This window comes from Boleophthalmus pectinirostris, unplaced genomic scaffold, assembly GCF_026225935.1.
Source record: "Boleophthalmus pectinirostris isolate CB_2022bp ecotype Guang Dong unplaced genomic scaffold, ASM2622593v1 HiC_scaffold_12, whole genome shotgun sequence".
Taxonomy (NCBI): Eukaryota; Metazoa; Chordata; class Actinopteri; order Gobiiformes; family Gobiidae; genus Boleophthalmus; species Boleophthalmus pectinirostris.
Genome location: NW_026571018.1, coordinates 28,093,615 through 28,114,944, shown reverse-complemented (window position 1 = coordinate 28,114,944; position 21,330 = coordinate 28,093,615). Strand labels below are relative to the sequence as shown.

General features: G+C 40.0%; 1 protein-coding gene across 1 annotated transcript; it reads left to right on the top strand.

The window, feature by feature from the left end:
- Window positions 1–654: 654 nt before the first annotated feature.
- On the top strand, window positions 655–15,640 carry pafah1b1b (platelet-activating factor acetylhydrolase 1b, regulatory subunit 1b). Its single transcript, XM_020920048.2, has 11 exons — window positions 655–816; window positions 7,485–7,712; window positions 9,444–9,528; window positions 9,613–9,687; window positions 9,983–10,189; window positions 11,970–12,138; window positions 12,314–12,416; window positions 13,195–13,423; window positions 14,117–14,218; window positions 14,303–14,459; window positions 14,541–15,640. Exons 2-11 carry the CDS (start codon window positions 7,681–7,683, stop codon window positions 14,612–14,614), a joined length of 1,233 nt encoding a protein of 410 aa, XP_020775707.2. The 5' UTR covers window positions 655–816; window positions 7,485–7,680; the 3' UTR covers window positions 14,615–15,640.
- The last annotated feature ends 5,690 nt before the right edge of the window (window positions 15,641–21,330 follow it).

Genomic DNA, 21,330 nt, shown 5'->3' with positions numbered 1-21,330 from the left:
GATGTTTGATGCAGGCATTATGACAAACATGTACAGTTTAGTTTTTTTCTGAAATTGCAGTGCTAGAGTAAATACAAGTAGGCCTATAAAATATTTTTGTGGTGCAAGTGAAAAAAAACTAAATTATAAAATTGGTATATATGCACTGGGGGTCGCTGTTGGGACTGTGCTGTTCTAATACAGTTTTGGGAACCTTAGCAATAGAACTTCTGTCTAATATTGATTTTGGTTTGGTTTGAAAAATTTTATTAAATATGGAATTAAAGATGTCACTCTATTCTCATGTTCACGTAAACATCCTGTAGCCTAAATTTTTGAGCCCAAAACCAGTTTTCTTAACATTTTATAAACTTTGTAAAAAGAAATGCATTACTATTTTGAACAGGTCTTTTCTCGTCTACCAAAACCCCATGACCAAAACACGTAACCCAGCCACCACTTTGGGTGGGTATGTGGCTCTAAAATTATAATACAATGTTTTCATATAGATTAGCATTACTAAATCATATAAAATGCATTTATACTTGTTTAACTGATCACACTCTTTAAAGGTTTATGGTTAATCTAAATATAGGCATATTGTCATAATATTTATTGGAAATCTGCAGACGTCTTTGTACGTCACCGTCATCTGAACGTGCGCGCCCCCGTGTCCCAGTCGCGACCGTTAGCTGTGGCCGGAGAATGCGGCGGCTCCACTGAGCAAAACCTGACCCACCGAGCCGGCTACAAGGAACCGACAACACCGGGCACACCAGGGCTTCTGCGCATGTTTTCAACAGGATCTGGACTATGAATTGTTCTATATGTCTAAAGGTAAGTTGTCTGTGCTTAGACCTGTTCGTGTCTGTGTTTCGGCACTTCATATACTTGCTATGTTGACGACGATTTGGCTGCAGTGTCTGCGCTCTCCCGTTCAGATCTCAAAATGGCGGACAAGCTAAGCTAAGTGGGCATAGTTGGCACTGGCAGCTCCATCCATCCAGTGGGTTCACTCCAAAGCAGCATAAACACTTGCTCTGTTATATTTGGATGGACTAAATAGCATTTCATGCATAAACGAGAAGGGATGAGGTGTCTCGCATACTTGTTGTGAGGTGCTGCTAACGTTAGCTTATTTTAGAAAGTTGACAAGAGTGAGCTAACGTGGTTGGTGACCCGGCCATGCTAATGCTGTCATTCCAGTGCCATGTCTGCGGCCCCTCAGTAATATACACAAATACTAAGAGTTAAATGGTGGGTGGAATAATGAGTAACACCGCTACAACGTTTATCAGCGCCTTGTGCCTTCTGTGAGAGCCGAAGTTTGGCTTCTCAGCCTTAGCATTTGTTTCACGGAGCCATTTCATCAAAAGCCCCATTTTAGTTAAATTATGCATGTAGATGTTTGCCCACTTGACGAGTCAAATACACCCTTAAACATACTTTAGATGTATAGTAAATGTCTAAAAATATTGCTTATTGAGTTGACAGCCTCATCCTTTACGTCATTTTGCTAAAGCTAACGTTAGCTTCAAAAGGGCGTTGCTGAGCCATTGCTGCAACTTTGCCCTTGTGGCCATCGATGCTTTGAAAGACACTGCTTGCTCCAGATTTTATTTTCTACGCCAACGATTTAACACTAACAGTTGTAATAGTAAGGGGGTGTGCTGTTTTTGTTCTGGTTTGTCTTCAGCGAGCCGATTCACATCGGCTAGTCAGAGGAATCACGATCAGGGTGGAGACTGCGCGAATCCACAACATGATGATGTGATGGTCATAACATCAGACCAGGCTTTAGATACGCTCACGTGTTATGGCTACAGACATGTCATTTCTACCTCAAGCAACGCATTATACAGTCATATTTGTCTCGTAAAATATTTTTCCCATTATTGCACATGCATCAATAAATATTGTACATCGCATTGTGATGCTCCTATTTTTATTTAGGCTTAAGAGTTTGTATTTGATTTTTAAATTTTTGTTGCCGGTTTATTATACATTATGTATATTTATATAGATTAAACGGCCTATAACTTGTATAAAATGAATGTCACTTAAGTTGCCTGAACCATTTCTTACTTAATTGTTCCGTAAGACATTGTTTCATGATTGTATTTATATTATTTGTTTGAAAGTAGAAAATTGGAAACCTAATTTTTAAATATGTAAAGGAACAGTGAACAGGTAACTGACTCACTTTATTTGATTGCCTTTTACCTTTCAGTTTTATACTGAATCACACAATCTGTGTTGTCTGAAGGTCACTCATAACAAGGGCCATGGTGAGAACAAACAGCAGTGGTTTTACTTTGATGCACAGCTACAATTTATGAACTTGAACTGACTGATAACATGAACCAAATGGTGTTCAAATGTGATTCCTCTTGTGATGTTTCGGTATGTGCTAAAGTTTGTGGAAGTTCTGCACTGTTGATTCACTTGTCTAAACTACAGGAGTCTGTACTTTCCCAGTTCTAGCCTGTATGACCTGTTGATAGACTGTTTCATATGTTGTTCTAACAGGTGTGTTAAACTTTCTCATAGAAATGTAGCACTATGTCATGTTGAAATTTGAGTGCAAATCCAGTATTGTGTGTGTGCAGGTTAGCCCTTAGTTTGGAGAGAGACATACTTAAAGCACTGTGCCAAATGCCAGTTGATTCCCACAAGATTATTTGTCTCAATTTTTGAGTGGACACAAAAGATTCAGCTCAGATTTAATAATGATAAATCCCATTTTTATGTTACAAAATATGGGCTATGACCACAAATGTATTACTTCATTTACTCAATAAAACATAATTTAGTGACTCAATATATCAAACACAAATGAGTTTCACTGAAAAACATGAGATACTGAGTGCAGGTCTTTAAACGTTTGCCAACAGTAAGGCATGTGACTGAGATGCTTGAAATCTTTGAAAATGCATGAATGTTTTTCTGCACTTCTATTGAATACCCTTTCAAGGAGGACAGTTTTGGTTAGTTTAGACCTGTGTCAAAGATAAAATTGGCTTTGCTCTGAATGTTGACTCAGTCGAAAGGTGGTTAAGACTTTTGTCACCACTACCTCTTCATTAGATAAGCATGTTTTAGAGGCAGGACTTTGCTCTGTTCCTCTTGATTTACACCTGACTATTACCTGCATTAGGTGAGCTGTAGATAAGTGCACACACTTTGATAAGGGGAGTGTGCATGTCCTTCTTATTTGCATAGACGACTGTTGTTTATCTCCACTCTGACCCTGACGCAGGTGTGAGTTGGCCTTATGTAATGCTTGTGTTTGTCAAAAGGCTGTTCTGGAGCTCAGAGCAGGAGTTGTGTCCTGCGCTCATGGCTCTCATTAAGTTTGCAGCACAGTGGTTTCTAGGACACTTGAGGCCCATGTTTTGTCTTGTCTTGTGCACCTCCTCCTCGCTTTCACTGAAAAGTGATCCACTCACGATTCCCTACATCACAATGGCAAATGTCACTGGTGCAAACAACAAGGATGCAACTATCTTTAGTTACTTAAGTTTATTATCTCAAATATTCCATGGGCCATAATTCGTGCTACAAAAGCTCTTTGCTTTTCTTTTTTACTGGTTGTAGCATGCTTGTTAAATAGATTGGTGTCTTCTGCCTCTAGTGTTAGACTGATCTTGTCAGATCTCAGAAGTTGAGCAGGGCTGAGCCTGGTTTGTATGTTGACGGGAGACCGCTGGGAATATCAGGTCCCACAGTGGGGCGCCAGTGGCCAAAACTGTTGTTGTGTCTTTTGGCAAAGCACTTCACGCACACTGCTTAGTATGAAAGTGGTGTGACTGTTGATGGTAGTCAGAGATGGTGCAGATTGTCAGCCTTGCTTCCGTCAGTCTACCCCGGGGCAGCTGTGGCTACAGTAGTAGCTTACCACCACCAGGTATGGACTGAATGAATAATGTACCAAAATGTAAAGTGACTTTGAGTGTTTGGAAAGTGCTATATAAGACTAATGCTTTATTATTATTATTATTATTATTATTATTATTATTATTAGAGTGCCCCACACTGATGAAGTAATAAACAACTTAGACTTAAACAGTAGCTCCACTTTTTGTTTATAGCTTGAAGCTATTTTGGATTCACAAACCTCAGATACCACAGTGAGTTGATATTCCCCTTTGGTGTCTTGGCTCTAGCCATGATTTCAACAAATATTCAATGTAAGCACCACCTAGTGCCTCTGCTCAATTTCATTTCTCTCCAGCAACTAGGTCAGGATCAGCTAGGTCAAAATTAACTAGACGGTTCACAAAAACCACAGAAGTGCAAGTTCAGGCACCAGCCAATCAGCGAAGAGCCATATATTCAGTGTTGTCAACGATTCCCGAGATCGAGGATTTAAAGCCGGAATTAAGAGAATGTTTGGTGAATTTTATCAAGGGGAAAGACGTTATTGCCCTTCTTCCTACGGGATTTGGGAACCAAATACCAGTTAGCCCTGTTAGCGGCACATTACATACGTGACTACCAAATAGCAACGATTGGTTAAATGATAAAAAGTACCCGTCTACCATCGAGCGAACAAATTCTAACACTGCGAGGTCAGACGGTTTCTATGAAGTGGAACTGTCTGATGACTCAGGCTACATACTACATGCATTTTCAGTTGAACATTGTTTTGTGTTTTATTTAAGATCATGGTGCTTTTAATGTATAAGTTACATAAATAAGTCTTGTAGACTCCTCCATCAGGAGTATTCCACACTGTCATCATAGATCTGTAGTTGTTTTTTTGTAATGTAATTTCTCCCATTACTTTGCTTGGTATCAGCATTATTGGACCCTGTAGTTGACCCACACAGATAGACTGTGCTCTGGTAGCGTGTGTCTGGGGTTAATCCTGTTAGTGGGTGCTCTCAGTCTACATCTCTGAGTCACTGAGGAGTAGCCTAGTCGGGGACTTTGTCTCGTCGTCATTAAGCAGCTTAATGCCACTGTGACCCCAGGTGCCGCTCCGGCTCAAGAGGTGACTGTTTACAACCACAGCCGCTCCTTGCAACGTGGTCGGCCGTGGTCATTGGCACAAACCTGCAGGACTATGCACTGATACTACTATTACTTGACACATTACGCAGTATCATGGTTTCAGTATCTCGAATGAGCCAGTATTCCGTAGCTGGGATATTCCAGTGGTAATTGGGATACTGTGGCATGTATATGCAGTATCCCAAATACGGTAACATAAAGTTGAGTGCGCATGCGTCCAAAAGACAAACATTCCTGCGGCGAGTTCTCCTTCTTTCTCCTTATCACTAACCTCTGAGAGCTACTTCATAAGGTCAACTATAAGGACCAAGGAGGAGGAAGGAGCAATGATGCTTTAGGTGGATTCGAATCCTCCTAACCAGCGGCAGGAACTACAGTCAAAACCACAACTACCAGAAAACAGACTACAAGAGCACCATCTCCACTACTGCACAAGTCTTATGAGAATTATTTACACCTTTCAGTCTTTTCATCACAATGGTAGCCAATAGGGTTGGGCATTCGATAAAAGTGTTTTAAATTGATTGTCGGGAAAATTTACGATAGATTTTCGATTAATTATTAATGTTTTAATATTAAAATTATCATCATTATTATTACTATCTGCACTACTAATCTGCATAAATAAACTCAACTTTACAACATATAAACCATAACCACTATAGAGCCACATCATACTGTTTGAGATTATAATGTGTTTAATGCAGCTTTGCGCAGGTCTTGCAGAAACGAAACTTAAAACCGCATGGCTAATTTGCATAAACAAAGAAAAAACAACTCTTGTGCGCTGATGCGGTCAACTTCTGTCGGACTAAAGGACATAGCTCAGTGGAATATGACTGTTCTTTCTGTGACAGAGGGATGTTGATGCTAACGGTGAGTGTGTTCTTTGCGTGGATCGTGTTGTAAATGGTTGATGAGGCAGCAACTCCAATGTTTGCACTGTCAGATGCAGCCTTGTCTCCTTACACTACTCTAGGGTGACCATATTTCATCATCATCATTTTTTATGCAAATAGTTAAGCCGCTGCGTTTCAAATTAGAAGTGAACATGGATGCGCTTCCGGGTCCATCCACTCCAATTCACCTTGAAAAAAATGTCACTCCTCTCTGCTGTAACTGCTGCACTCAGACTCATCATATTGTTCTCAAAACTCTACATGATCTTCGCGGTTTTATTTTGATATTTTGTCTGTAAATTAAGACAACATACAAATCGGGTGCCTGCTTTCCCTGTAGTCACCCTTGCTAGTGTTAGCAACAGGTTTGAATGACAATGTATCTTCCACAGCCTCACTCTGAATTGGTTTTTTGGTTGCTATGATACTCACGGTTGGAATTACAAATATGGAAGTCTGCCCCTTGATGAGCTTCATTTGGCCGGAGCTGAACACTTAATTGACTTTTATACAGTCTATGTACTGTGCTTTATTTTTACGGTTATAAAAACTTAACTAGTATATTTAAAAAACATTTCCAGTGGTTATTCCTCACCTTACCTTATGCATTCCGAGAATCCTAATTATTCACAGCAATTAGTTTATAAGCAGTGACCAGAGACCAGTACGAGTTTTGCTATGATGGTAAAGCTAACCATTAGCATGCTAATGCACCCCTCCTGATACTTGGACAATAAAATGCCCTCTAGTTAGATAAACACAGGCAGCATGCAGCAAAGTTGTTTTGACCACAAAAGCTAATGCAGTACATTTAATACTTCCGTCAGTTACAGGCCCTTTCTGCTCCATGTTACAATACACTCGGCACAAATGTGGGGTCCGCCCTGATTGTATTAAAAGCACATGCCTTAATTCTCATTGATTTCATATATAGATTTAATTAAACTAATGTAAGTTGTCCATGTGAATCCAGGAAGCAGCTGAAGATTTATGTTTGAATGCACCATCAGCAGCTGTTGTCTGGTTAATTTAACCTGTGTCAATGCAGTAGGCGAGTCATTTTAACCTCAGTTTGTTGTGCTTTGAGTGCTGCATTTGTGTGTGTGTAATGGTGGGTTGTATTTTTTTCTGTAAGATCATAGTTTTTACATTATAGTTGATATAAAATGACGCATTCTTTCAACGAAGACAAATGAATAGTGATTGTGAACCAATGTCTCTGTTCTAACTGTTTGATTGATATGTTTTCAGCATGAGAAACTAGTGTCACTGTGACTGATGCACCTCAGCTATAATAAAAGACCCCTTCCACATAAATCATACAATGGCATTCAAATATGACACTATTAGACCTAACAGGTTTCAGACCAATTCCACTTGCCCTCTTTCCTGTATATTTCCTTTGTAAACAAATTGTAAATACTCAGATTGTTAAAAAGAGCCTTTTGCTGATTCTACAGAACACTGGGCACACCCCGGGTTACCAGGTTGACTCTAGATACACATTGACTGCCAGTGTGTCAAGTATTTCTGTCCTCTGGTTTTGTCATTTTAGTTTTAAACTCATTTCCACCTCTCTCTCTTCTGCAGGTAATGGGAGCGTCTGATTGGTGAACTGGTTGTCCTTCTCATCAAGCCTAGACCTCCAGTTGATTGACAGCGGGATATCCCATCAGCCCCTGCCCTTCAGCTCTTTGACGCAGCCCCGTTGCTGTGGGACCCTCTTCTCTTCTGCTTACTCCAGCTCTTGCCCCCAGTCTCACTCCCCCTGAGGGGCCACAGCGCCATGGTGCTGTCGCAGAGACAGAGAGATGAACTGTGAGTCTACCACACCAGGCACACCTTGGGATGTCTTGTTGGGCTGTTATTAGAACACTGGTGGCACGTAATGGTCCATTGGATCAATACACTCCAGCCTAATCTGTGCTCTTAACGGAGTCGCACATCACACACTTGCACGAGGGACCCACAGTTGCTGAAAATGTTGACATTTAGTTTTCATTTATTTTGGTGTATCGACCAAACCTGCTAGTTTAGTCTCACATGTTTAGTATCGTGTTCATTTTATAATGTCAAGTAGACTGTAGATCATGTAGGATCTGCATGTTGTAACAGATGTGGTCTTGGAGGTGCTTCACTTCACAGCGTCTTGGTGAATATTTCATAACCTCATGACAGGACCCAGGAGGAGGAGGAGGGGCTGCTTAATGTGATGCAGTGGAGGAATCTGCCCTGTGTGCGATTACATTTACAGTAGATAAGGAGGAGGCTAATTTAATTAACACAATGTGAAAATCTAACAGCTCTACAAATGGACCTGGCACTTGGGCCTCTAAACATAACTCATAACGCACACGCTGGGTCAAGTCATGCTGATGCCCTGAGGAGAGTATCCAAATGTTTAACACTATGATGATGATGTGGCTTATAATACAATATCAGTCTGGTTCAGATTGATTTCCTCTGGTCAAATCTGTGCCAAACGCCTCATTTTGGCAGCATCACAATCTTGTTGTGATCCCCATACTGCTGTTAATGCACATTGCACTCTGATGCTTTTCCCTTATTTCACACAACTTAATGAGTATGAGTTTTTTCAAACTCATATGTATTGAAAACATTGTTTGTGTATGAAAAAACATTGAAAGTACAGTTAGTACACTGTAAGAACACCAATAACCCAGATAGTGATGGACAATAATATTCAGTACTCTGGTACAACAGTGTTTCCCGCAGCGCTTTATAGTTAAGGCGGCAAGTGGCCCCCGCCTTGACTATGTCACAAAACTTCGGTCATCACTCGGAAACTCTGCGCATGGAATTTCTGCAAACTTAATTTTTTTTATTATAGGTTGGTCAAAAATATGATCACATCTTTAGTGAACATAAAATGCATAGATGAACAGTTTAATTCAGAGAAATGCAGTCTCCTTTATATTCTTCTTCACATTGTATTCATGACTATACCTGTGAATTTATTTTTGATGAAAGTTAATTCATTGAACTTTACAACTTTATAATTTTTTACATTGCTGAGTTTCTCTGCCACAGTAGTCCTTTACCAACCATAGTACACATTCTGCACAGTGGTTCATCCTTTAATGTTAATAATCCACCTCTGGGCTACATGGTAAAATATCAGCTCTGCTCCAAATCTCTTACAAAGTTTAAAAATAGTAACTTTACTTATGAAATATTTAACTCCTGACGCATAAACGAGCCGCTCCACTTCTTTATATAACATGTAGCCAGTGGGCGTCTGTGGTTGCCCTGTTAGCTGCCTGCTCCAAAGCTTCACAAAGTGGTTTTCAGCTCAGCCTCTTCCCTGATTTAATGCTAATCACATTCTTACATTTGCACAACTAGAAACTCCCAAAGGTCCCAATGTGAGGCAGGGTGTGCCCTCCTCTGTTTTTAAGGAGGATCTGCTTTGTTTTTAAGGTGGTGCTGAGAATGCTTTGGGGTCATTGGATAGTGTAGATGTAAACTGATCCTTAATCAATAGTGATTTGAAAAGCAAATTAATAATATGTTGTCTTCTTTTGTCAGAAACCGGGCAATAGCAGACTACCTCCGCTCCAATGGCTACGAGGAGGCATATTCCACTTTCAAGAAGGAGGCAGAGTTAGATATGGTACATTGAAATATTAACCCCTTAATGATTTGTAACGTCTAAACTGTAATAGTAATATCCCATCTTGTGTTTTATTTCTCACAGAATGAGGAGGTAGATAAAAAGTATGCTGGTCTTTTGGAAAAGAAATGGACCTCAGTCATCAGATTACAAAAGAAGGTAAGAAGGTTTCATAATATTTTTGATCTGTGATCGCCTGAATATTTACGTAATGGATGCAACTGATTTATAATTCTAATTGAATTGGTCATAGAATACAGTGTTGCCGGGGCACTTGTGCTGGTTGAAAATGGTAATGAAACATAAACAATGATTTGTAAAAGAATAATTAAAAGATTTAAATAAGAGTTAAAACTGGTTGTAATTGATGTTTGCTGCTGTAGGGTACTGATGAAGGTATGGTGTGGATTGAAGAAGTACTATGGTATAATGTGTTTACCTTTGTGCTGTGCAGGTGATGGAGCTGGAGTCGAAACTGAACGAGGCAAAAGAGGAGATGACACATGGAGGGCCTGTGGGACAGAAGAGGGATCCTAAAGAGTGGATTCCTCGCCCTCCAGAGAAGTATGCCCTGAGCGGTCACCGTGCCCCTGTCACACGAGTCATCTTCCACCCGGTCTTCTCAGTCATGGTCACAGCTTCTGAGGACGCCACCATCAAGGTTTGTGCTTCTGCTTATTGCTGGTACGGTTCTCCTCACAAGTGAAACCTTACAGTACTGAGTAGGGGCGGGCGATATCTCCATACTTTAAATATATTGAGATAATGCGAAATGGATTCTGACATATCGTATATACTGATATAATGCTTATATTTAATTCCCATTTCGCCGTTTTACTTGTTTGCTTTCTCTGTGCTGTGCTCACTCTTGTGCCCCCACCTCCTTGATTTTGTTACCCCTTTCCTCTCACGCTTCCCTTGCCTGTTGGCTCATTCACTACTCACTACTGCCATGAATGCTGAAAGTTGGTGCCAACCAAAAGCTTCTAGCTCCGTGAACCTCTTCCACCATTTACAGGCTCACCATCAGCATCACATCCTTTCACAAAGAGAATACACACATTAGTTTGACGAGTCGTGTCCTTTAGTCTGACAGAAGCTGACCGCATCAGCATACAAGGTTCAAGCTGTTTTTTTTTTTTTTTTAGTGCTTATTATTTATGCAAATGAGCCATATAGTTTAAAATTTCATTCATTTCTGTAAAATGTAAACAAATGTGTGTAAAGCTGAATTAAACACATAACATAAAAAAACACCTTGTGGAATTTAGCATATTTGTTTTTGCAGTAGTTTTTGGGGGTATTATCTTTCCTGTACAGATATCGAGATATAGCGAAATATGTCGAGATATATTTTTTGCTCCATATCGCCCAGCCCTAGTACTGAGTATGGAGAGGAGGCATGTGAGTTTAACTTTAGTGCAATAAATCTTAACCTTTAAAAATCTGTCAGTACATTTTGCTGTGTATGTTGACCCCTCTATTGGACACTAGATTATTTTTATCTGATGAGACAGGAAAACTCAAAATCAAACCCAAACCTACTGGTTAGTATTTCTCCCCTAATAAGACCCAAAGTGTAATTCCTAAACCTGAGTGGATCCTTTCTGTGCAAGGTTAACCTGTTCCTCAGTTTTAGTAAGTATGGCTGCCCTTTTGAACAATAAATTAAATACAATTGGTGCAAATAATTGAATGAGTCCGTACATGTCTGTCTGATGGTACTAAATGTTCACTCACTGCTCAGGGTGCTGGAGCTTCAAAGCCTCTGCAGTTGTGAGCCTCCCACCCCTCCTCCTCCACCTCCACCTCCACACCCCTTTATGGCCCTGGATTCACTTTGTACTTTTGCCTTGTCACTGCTGGTTTGTGTGGATGGACTGATGCTCCTGTTGTTGGAGGCGTCTTTTCCCCAGAGCAAGGCATCATGGGAAATGTGCAACCCTGTTTTCTTTCGAACTCTTCCCCATTTTTTCTTTTAAAGGCTTTGTATTGATTATTTGAGAACTGTGTCAGCAGGAAGTGGGTTTTACACTGAATTAAATGGACAGGTTTCATGCTCCAGACTTCAGTCAGATAGGTTGCTTATCAGTTATTGGCAGTATCCTTTGTGGTACTAGATTGCACTACATTAGCTTGACAAGTAGGTGTGTAACTTTTTGACAATGTAATAAAATGGTGTTAAATACAGTTAAATATAAGTTTGAGTACAGCTGCTGGGTGGAAAGGAGAGGGACCTACATGGACCATAATCCTTAAGCACTTAAATCTCTTCACTGACTTTCTAAAGAAAAAATAACAGAATTCTACATTAGTGTGAGCAAACCTTTGCTATTGCAATATGTTTGGATAATGGATAACAGAAATATGATGAGAATCAAATCTTTTTACGCCCCTCCTTTTGCAGAACATTAAAAGGCTGCATATTATTTTGTTTCCAGGTGTGGGACTATGAGGCGGGAGATTTCGAGCGCACTCTGAAAGGCCACACAGACTCTGTTCAGGACATCTCCTTCGATCAGACGGGGAAGATTCTGGCTTCGTGTTCCGCCGACATGAGCATCAAACTGTGGGACTTTCAGGGCTTTGAATGCATCCGAACAATGCACGGTGAGAAGCATGCTTTTAGATGTTGTTGGGAGTGAACGCCATGTTTAAACAATACCTGTTTGAAAGTATGTACTTCCTCCTTTCCTGCGTCATCAGTCCTTTGTATTCATATTCTCTAAACTGGTCATTGGCTTATGGAACTCAATCGAAATGCAATGTCGGTTTTGTGTTTCAGGGCACGACCACAACGTGTCGTCTGTAGCCATCATGCCAAACGGAGACCACATCGTGTCTGCCTCCAGAGACAAGACCATCAAGATGTGGGAGGTGGCCACCGGGTGAGTCGGAGCATGACTTGAATAATCAGACATGTGGTATAACATGGAAATTACAGTGGTAATGTTAGGATTTATGACAACTCATATGTTTGAGATTATTCATTAAACAGGGGGTATTGTGCCAAATTGACGACTTGCAGCTTTCTACTGTGTTATAGCGTTTTCTCATCAAAAAGTGTTTTTAGCTCATTCATGCATGTTTGAGTATTTTGACGATCTCTCCAGGGTCTTAATTGAACCCTCCTTATGGTTAGTTGTAATAATCTGTGCAGTGCTCAGCCCACACGCCAACATCAACCATGCTCCTGCATAGCACACCATAAATATACAAAAACATTACCCAAAAGTGTAGACAGGAGCTTGACAAACCTGGTGGAATGTGCAGTAGTTTCATTAGCAGGTTGCACTCAGGTTGTTATGATGGCGATTTCAAGGGGGAGTGACTTACCTCAGAGAAAGAGTCAGCGTGTCAACAACGAAAGTGAAAGTATAAAACAACATTTCTGTGAATGTCGTATTTTCAAAACAATAAAAGGTAACATGGTGATAAATATGTTACATGTTTGCTGTTAATATCCCATAGAAGTCAAATACCCCTCTTTAAAACTTATACAGACTCTAATCATTTTATAAAATGTATTGATAAAAGGAAATTATACATTACTATTGTAATGACTTAATCAATTAATATTTCATTTAAACTTTTATTATACATTTTGTTTTTCATGCTGTCAACATAATAGTTAAAAACATAATGTAAACCTTGTGTGTGGTGCAGTTACTGTGTGAAGACGTTCGCGGGCCACAGGGAGTGGGTGCGGATGGTGCGTCCGAACCAGGATGGCTCTCTGATCGCCAGCTGCTCTAATGACCAGACGGTGCGCGTTTGGGTGGTGGCCTCCAAAGAGTGCAAAGCTGAGCTCCGGGAGCATGAACATGTGGTGGAGTGCATCGCCTGGGCTCCAGACAGCGCCCACCCTACCATCCTGGAGGCCACAGGCTCAGAGGTGTGTGCTACTCTGCAGCTAAATGCATTTCATCTTTTCTGTTAGCATTCTCATAGAATTATAGGTTATCTAGGGTCTTGGTAATCCTGAGATTTTTTTGTAGTTTTTAGCATTTGTAACCACATGTAATGTGCAGAAGACATTTAGAAAAGAGAATATACTGTATATGCTAGGCAATTTGGACAGAGAAGTCAGGCATAACCTTGGAGTTACAAGAAGATGAGTTGTTGAATATGTGTGAAAATCAGAGCACACATTGGACATGTCTCCACCTCCTGCTGTTGTCTTTGACCTTTGGTGTGACTTTTACTGGCTGTAAGTTTTAGATCAGCAGCATAAACAGGACTGTCCCCATTGTTTTTGAAGGCACTACACCCCTCTGCACTTCATGCTTCAGTGCTCCTTTAGCAAATGCGCACTTTCACAAAGTGCTGTGAGCGTTGTGAAGCCGAATAGGACTGTAGTCCTGCCACTAGGTCTGTGTTGTCAAGGTGACTGTGGACTTCAGGGCTCATTATTATGGATAATTTATGATACTATAAACAGGCTAACCCAAATGACCAATTTTATTGTTCTATAATGCACTTTGATTGATGATGTGGTAGCTTGTTTGATAAAATGTACATGCAAATGTACTGTGAGCAGCAGAAACTGGTGTTTGAGGTATATTAATAGAATCTAACTGATTCCCAGAACAAAAAGAGTGGAAAACCCGGCCCATTCCTGCTCTCTGGATCTAGAGACAAAACTATTAAAATGTGGGATGTGAGCACTGGCATGTGCCTCATGACTTTGGTGAGTGAAACTTGCTTTTATTTAGAATTTGTAAAAGCCATTTTAGTTGCTTAGTAACTTGTCATTTTTGCTTATTTGTTGTAGGTGGGCCATGACAACTGGGTGCGTGGCGTGTTGGTGCATCCTGGAGGCAGGTTCATAGTGAGTTGCGCAGATGATAAAACTCTACGGATCTGGGACTACAAGAACAAACGCTGCATGAAGACTCTGTTTGCCCATGAACACTTTGTTACCTCTCTGGGTAAGACCCTGCCTCCACAGTCATTGTCCATCAAATCTATATACTCTGTTTACTAATGACTCTACTCCTGGAACTTTGCAGATTTCCACAAGACTGCCCCGTACGTGGTGACGGGCTGCGTTGATCAGACAGTCAAAGTGTGGGAGTGCCGCTGAGATTTATTCCGAGCCCCTCCCAAATCCAAAAAAACCCACCCCCTCTGCCCTGCCCCTACACCTTCACCTGCTCCTGTCCCGACCTGTGGCACTCCGATCCATAGTTGACCATGGCGCTTTTCCCTCTCCCTCTGCCCCTTCTCTAACAACAATCCAGCCCTTACTACGATGACTATTGTCCTTTTATGTAAATTATTCTGGATGTAGGGTACGCTTAATAAATGTCACGCAGTCTCTGACACATGAACACACTCGAAAAGATAAGAAGTATTCCTTTGCATGGTGAATCAAACTTGAGAATTGTATACTGCTGGAGTTGACAGAATTGCATACTGTTGTCATGACTTTCCATCTTGGTCAAAGGGTGTAAAAAATTGCGGTTTTAACAGAAAAACCAGTGTATAGCCTCATTGCAGAGGTGTAGTTTTTTTGTTTTGTTTTGTTTTTCATGTTTTCATTGTGCTGCGTGGATGAAAGAGGGCACTAAAAAGGGTAAAAAGATTGAGAGAATGGGGGATTTTTTAAGAAAATTTGAAGTAGGATTTTGAATTGAGAGAAAGCTAAAAGGTGTGTGTGCGCCAGAGTGTGTGATACGACAGGAGAAACTACCTTAGCTTCTCGTCCACATTGTCCATCAATTCATCTCTTTCAACGCTTTATACTGTAGTAGAAACACTCACAGGACCTTAAAGCTGCCCCGTGCTGCTCAGAACACGGGCCCAAAGCAAGACCAAGTGTTTTGACAGAGGAAAAGTAACAGGCTCACCTTTTTAAAGAGGTTTTTGTGTGTTCGTATGTCGTCCCGGATGATCTCTTGCCCAGTGCTCGCTATCTCTGCCTTGTTCAAAACCCCATAGAGGGCCTCCACATTCAGGGCGGTCATCCTGCTTCTGTGGTCTCACCGCTTTCTCTACTACTACTATTACACACACACAAACGCACACACGCACAGTACAAGTTGTGTATCAATATATCTGGATGTCATTGTTTGCAACATAATAAATAAAATTCTGTAAATATAACTTATCCATTTGTGGTCTTTTCATGATTTCATTATTTTAATACTTATACTTTACACACTAGGGTAGTGCATCATCAGTTACAGAATACTGAATACCTGCTTTAAGATGTATTTTGTAATGTATTCTGAACTGATACATGGTCCAATCCGAGTACTGTATTCTGAATGCTTGAAATACATTTCCGTCACATTGCATAATAGTGTAAAAACATGCTATATAACTATTAACTTTATTTTGTTAAGCATTAATTTATGTCTAATTAAAGATGAAAAATCACACATGCATTCACCGCAAGAGCTGTGTTTTCGTTTGTTCTCTCTAATACTGAACAGTTCAAAGCATAAATTGCATGAAGAAGTTCCGTGATGTGTTCCTTCAGTGTAGGTAAGTAACTATTTTGACTACCACCAAATACAAGAGCGACTACTGGAATACACAAAAAATGTGTATAATTATTACTCAGAATATGTATTTCCGGTACATATATTCAGTTACTTCCAAACACTTCATAATATTTAAGTAGTGTACTTAACCCTGTGTGGAAAACAAATCTGACAACATTGTATAAATTATAAATTACAAATAAATGTTACCTTATCAAAATTGACATAAGCAGCTTGGCAATTTCTCAGACTCATTCCTCAAAGATCTGCCATACTGTATTTTTAACTGCATATGGATTTCCAAATTGTGCTGTAAATTGTCCGTCTAAAAATATTTGACCTCATGACCCAAATTGATCACTACAGAGTAATCAGAGACCCATTCACACATTTACGTCACATTACTGGTGGGGCCCTAAGATGGTTCTCAACGTAGCTACAACAAGCCCTGGCCCTAGGGTTAAGAAACACACATTTATTAATATTGTATGATCGTGCTGTGAAATGTTGATCTACTAAATTTCAAAACAATAAACCACAATATTAGGAAGAGCATTACATCGTCTTTGGTATTACTTCACATTTTGATTTAGTAAGACAATGTTGCCTCTCCAGTATCACTGATGTTAGAGCAGGTTTCTTGAGTGATTAGTGGTTACTACTGTCGAAGTGATAGTGGCACCGGGTACAGGAGCAGTGCACTGGGAACAAGGCAGTTAATATACCTCTAATTCAATTCTTCAGGACCAATCACTTAAGCTGAGTGAACAGAGTAAAGACATCAGGGGTCAGTGGGCCAGTTCATGCTCCTTATAAATTATGTAGTCCCCCCCCATCTCTCTCTCTCTTTCTCTCTCTCTCTCCTCCTCTCTCATTTGCTCTGACTCACCCACACCAGTCTCACTTCCTGTAACCTCCACTGCAGTCTCCTGGCAACAGTTTCCACGGCGGCGAGACATCATCAGTACCACACCCTCTAACATCCAAAGAATCTACAGAGAGAGTGTGGGAAAATGAATACAACGCATGAGAACAGACCTATTTCACTAGAACTGATTTTGTGTGTTGGATTCTAAAATACTAAAGCAAATACTTCACTGATGTATAATCTGTTAGAGTAAGAGATTACAACAACCACTAGAGATCATCAGTGTTGGGAAGGTTACTTTTTAGATGTATTCTCCTACAGATTACAGATTATATACCCCAAAATGTAGTTTGTAATGTAATCCATTAAATTACTTAAAGTTAGTAACGTAATCTGAATACTTTGAATTACTTGATATTGTCATGCTTTTTAAAACTACATGAATGTAGCAACCATATCCTGCAAATTCTTGTTTATTCTCTTCAAACTGGCTGTTGAGCCCAAGTCTCCATGAACAGGCATATGTTTGCTGTAGGGAAGCAAAGTGTAGGATCTTAACATAAGATGTTTAGTTCTGTCTGCTAAAAGACATTAAAACGCCCAGTCTTTCCTTAAGCATATTAAAAAATATTATTGACAGAGAAATACTTTCTATATGAGATCACTGCTGCCTTAAAGTATATCCACCCTACTGTTAGGTATCACACTGTTTAGACCTGGTTTAGTCCTGGTTTAGACCTGGTTTTAGTCCTGGTTTAGTCCTGGTTTAGTCCTAGTTCTAGTCTTGATTTTAGTCCTGGTTTAGTCCTAGTTTAATCCTGGTTTAGCCCAAAATGTGAAAACAGAAAAATACCGCTATGTAATCCATTTATTTCTAATTAACACTCATTGAAACAGTAACTGTAACTGAATACAGTTACTCATAATTTGTACTCTGATTACGTAACGCTGGTACATGTAATCCGTTACTCCCCAACACTGGAAATCATTAACAAAATAAATGTGAACTAAATATGTCTTATCTTATATGTATGAATGATGAGGCGGAATATTCTGATTAAATGCCTATAAGTGCAGCCTCTAACTTAAAGGAGATGTTATTGCTTTCCCTTCTGCAGATAGGGGCGCCTCTCCACAGATCTGCTCGTCTCCCTCGTGAAAGATAGGTTTAATCTGTACTGTGGAGCATTCTAGACAAAGCAACAACATTTCCATGGAGATAAGCAGCAAGCATAGCAGACCCTCCACCATAAAAGTTGCGCAGTGCACCTTTAAGGAGTTCAAACGAAGACCCCTACTTAAATTAGGCCTATAAGAAGAAAAGTCAAAGCTGAATCCACGTGGGAGACACTGCGGGGCTGCTAAGACTAGACTCTGTGGCTTAATGAAAGGATAATGACCTGCTGCAGGCACGAGACCAGTTTCTCTGCAGAGGCAATGGAGGGGAAGAATTGGCCTACTTTTGGATCTCACTACTGCCTTTCCTTACAGATTTAACAACAAAACATTAGACCAGGCCTACCGTTTTAGAGGCTGCGCTATATCACCAGTGGCCTACCAGGGTTAAATAGTGCCTACTGGTTTGAGAAATCAGTAGGAGTAACATTGACTAAGGGACCTGAGGAAGCGCTTCCAAGGTCACGCCTCCATCTGACTAGTGTTTTTGATGCTCCAGTACACCTTTAATTCCAATAATGGAACGACGTGTTACAATGCTTTTCTCCGTGCGTAAAACAAGCTACGCACAGTTGTTTGGAGGTTACGTGGAGTTATAGTTGGCATTAGGACTCCTTGGCTCATATATAGGTTTGTGTGTCATCGTGCTATAGGCGTCCTGCGATAGTTTACGTGACTGGCGTTTTAATCCGATCAGAGTCGCTGGAGGTTGTCGAGGAGGTTGTAGCTTTAACAAAGCCGAGGGAGCCGTACAATGGCGTCCTCTAGTGGTGATGACGAGAGGGTGGTGGATATAAGAATGAATGGGCAAAAATATAGGCTTTGTATAGTAAAAATAAACCAATTGCAATACTTGATGCATAAAACGTATCGACAAAAATGTAGACTATAGGTCATTGTCAGAAGGAGAGTGGTATCAAAGATGTTTTCATCTAACATTTTTTATCTTAATGTTTGACAAGGCATGGAATAGACTATATTAAAAAGTAGTCTATAGGAATATGTAACTCTAGACCCAGGGTATAGGCTCTTATTCATTTGCACAAAGCCCTTTAACCTACTATTATAGGATTAGTCCTGTAATATCACACATGTTTATCAAAGAACTAGGCCTAAAGGTTTAGTGATGAGTGACGTAAATGTCAGTACGAAACACATAATGCATATAAACAATTTATAGATGACTTTTGATAAGATAAGAACACTCAATTGTCTTAAACTTGTTTAAGAAAGAGGAGTGACATGCATTTTTTACAAGCTGCAGCTACAGGTTGCCTAAACTAACTAAATAAATAAATTATACATACAAATATTTTTACCTTATTTAAATATTTTATCTCACCCTAAAGTTTTTTTTTAAACCTAGGCTATACAGTATATTTAGATAGATCATAATAACATCTAATTATTTGCTTTAGATCAATTTTTCCAAATAAAAATAATCACAAATGGATTAAATATTTTTGTTTCTTGGAATGTGTACACATTTAGACATTTCTTCCATAATATAATCTACATTAAAAGTGATCTTAAGTTTTGCCTTAGAAGAAGTTACCCATCTGCACTGTCTCTTCTTCTTCACATAGCCGTGTTAAAGTAGAGAGCGCAGCATTGATTGGCTGTTGACTGTTGATGCTCTAATGATGCAGCACTTCTATGTAGGTCAGACCCTCCCAGCTGTGCTCTCTGTCTCCTCTGTACATTCAAACCACTCTCATCCTTTTTCCCTTTTTTTCTACACTGCAGCTCATGTGCTAACCATGTGCTCTGTCTTTCCCTCCTCCCATCTCTCCTCCTCATTCATTTGCCTCATACAGCCATACATGCTGCTGTAGCCTGTTGCAAAGACACTCCCATATCCAAATACTTGATTGTGTTTTGTGCTGATCTTTAGAACCACACAACCTCTGATACAAAAATATTCAACTATTTCCAATGTATTTGAGGGCTTTAACTCAAGCATTAAAGAAATAAAACCTGTAATCTCCGCCACTTGCTTGTCTCTGTGAAGTCATTTTGCTTTGCGAGGAATGTTCCACAGGATTGCATTAAATATGTATACGTACAAATATCTGTGAAAGTCAGTTATGGAGAGGTAAACCCATGCACAGTACAAATGTATGTTTTTCAAGGTATTTTTAGCACTGTAAATGCAAGTTATATATGTTTTTTATTCCTTAGGGTGGAAGGTGTAACAGTAGGCTACTTTTACTTGGTTTGATTGTGGTGAATACAGGTATACACAGTTGTTATGGCAAGACACTCAACCCCAGTAGTACGTATGACCAAGTGATATCCAATCACAGACTGTCTCCATGGAACACACTACACCTCCATATAGATTACATATAGACAAAAGCAGCTTTTCACCCATTGTTCTTTAGTATTTTTTATATACCACTACTGCTGTTAATTCCAATAAGAAAGTAAAAGTCCAATAGGATATCTTACTGAATTGGGTTTCACTTCTGGATTTAAAAGAAACAGACACAAGATAGACGTCTGTTGGCAAATTGGTATATTTTACTGTCTGTGAAGCTACAGATTTATCTGTAAAAGTTTTCAATGATATAGGCTTACTGTATATTTTGTAGCATGTTATCATGTGAATCTAATTAAAGATGTAAAAGTTGCGTTATTGGAGGACTGCTTTGGTTACTTTGTTATATTTGTAATATGAGTCAAATGGAAAGTGAAACCGCATTACTGAAAAGACTCAGAGCATTCGGAAAGTTTAGAAATAACAGTTTCAAAACCTCATATATGGACATATACTATTGGATAATCATCAAATAATTGAAATTAGGTAAACACATATTTAGAGGGTTTGTAGTCTGTTGGAGAATTCACAAAATGCAATGTATTCTTATCAACAGGAAATATAAACTTCCTTTATCATCATTCTGGGTGAGGCAGTTTTGAGAGCAAATTTCTTTTGCCTACCTGGTCAAAATCATAGAATAAAGCTGAGTATACAGCTGAAGTCCCGCCCCTCGGTTTGACTGACAGCATGGATCTCGAGACAACGGGGTGGCCAGTCACGCTCTCGCCATGCAAATGAGGCTGGCCCGGGCCGGGCGGGTGCCCATGTGGACCAGCACCATGCCTTGTTGTTCTGGACGCTGATTGGCTCTGTGCTGCCTCATCGGACTTCACGCGCTGCGGGCTCGTGGTCTTCTCCAAAGCCAGGAACAGGATCAGACTGGACTGCTGCTGTGGTGCAGAACTCGGTGACCTGATTTTACATTTAAGTGCAATTTTGAGATA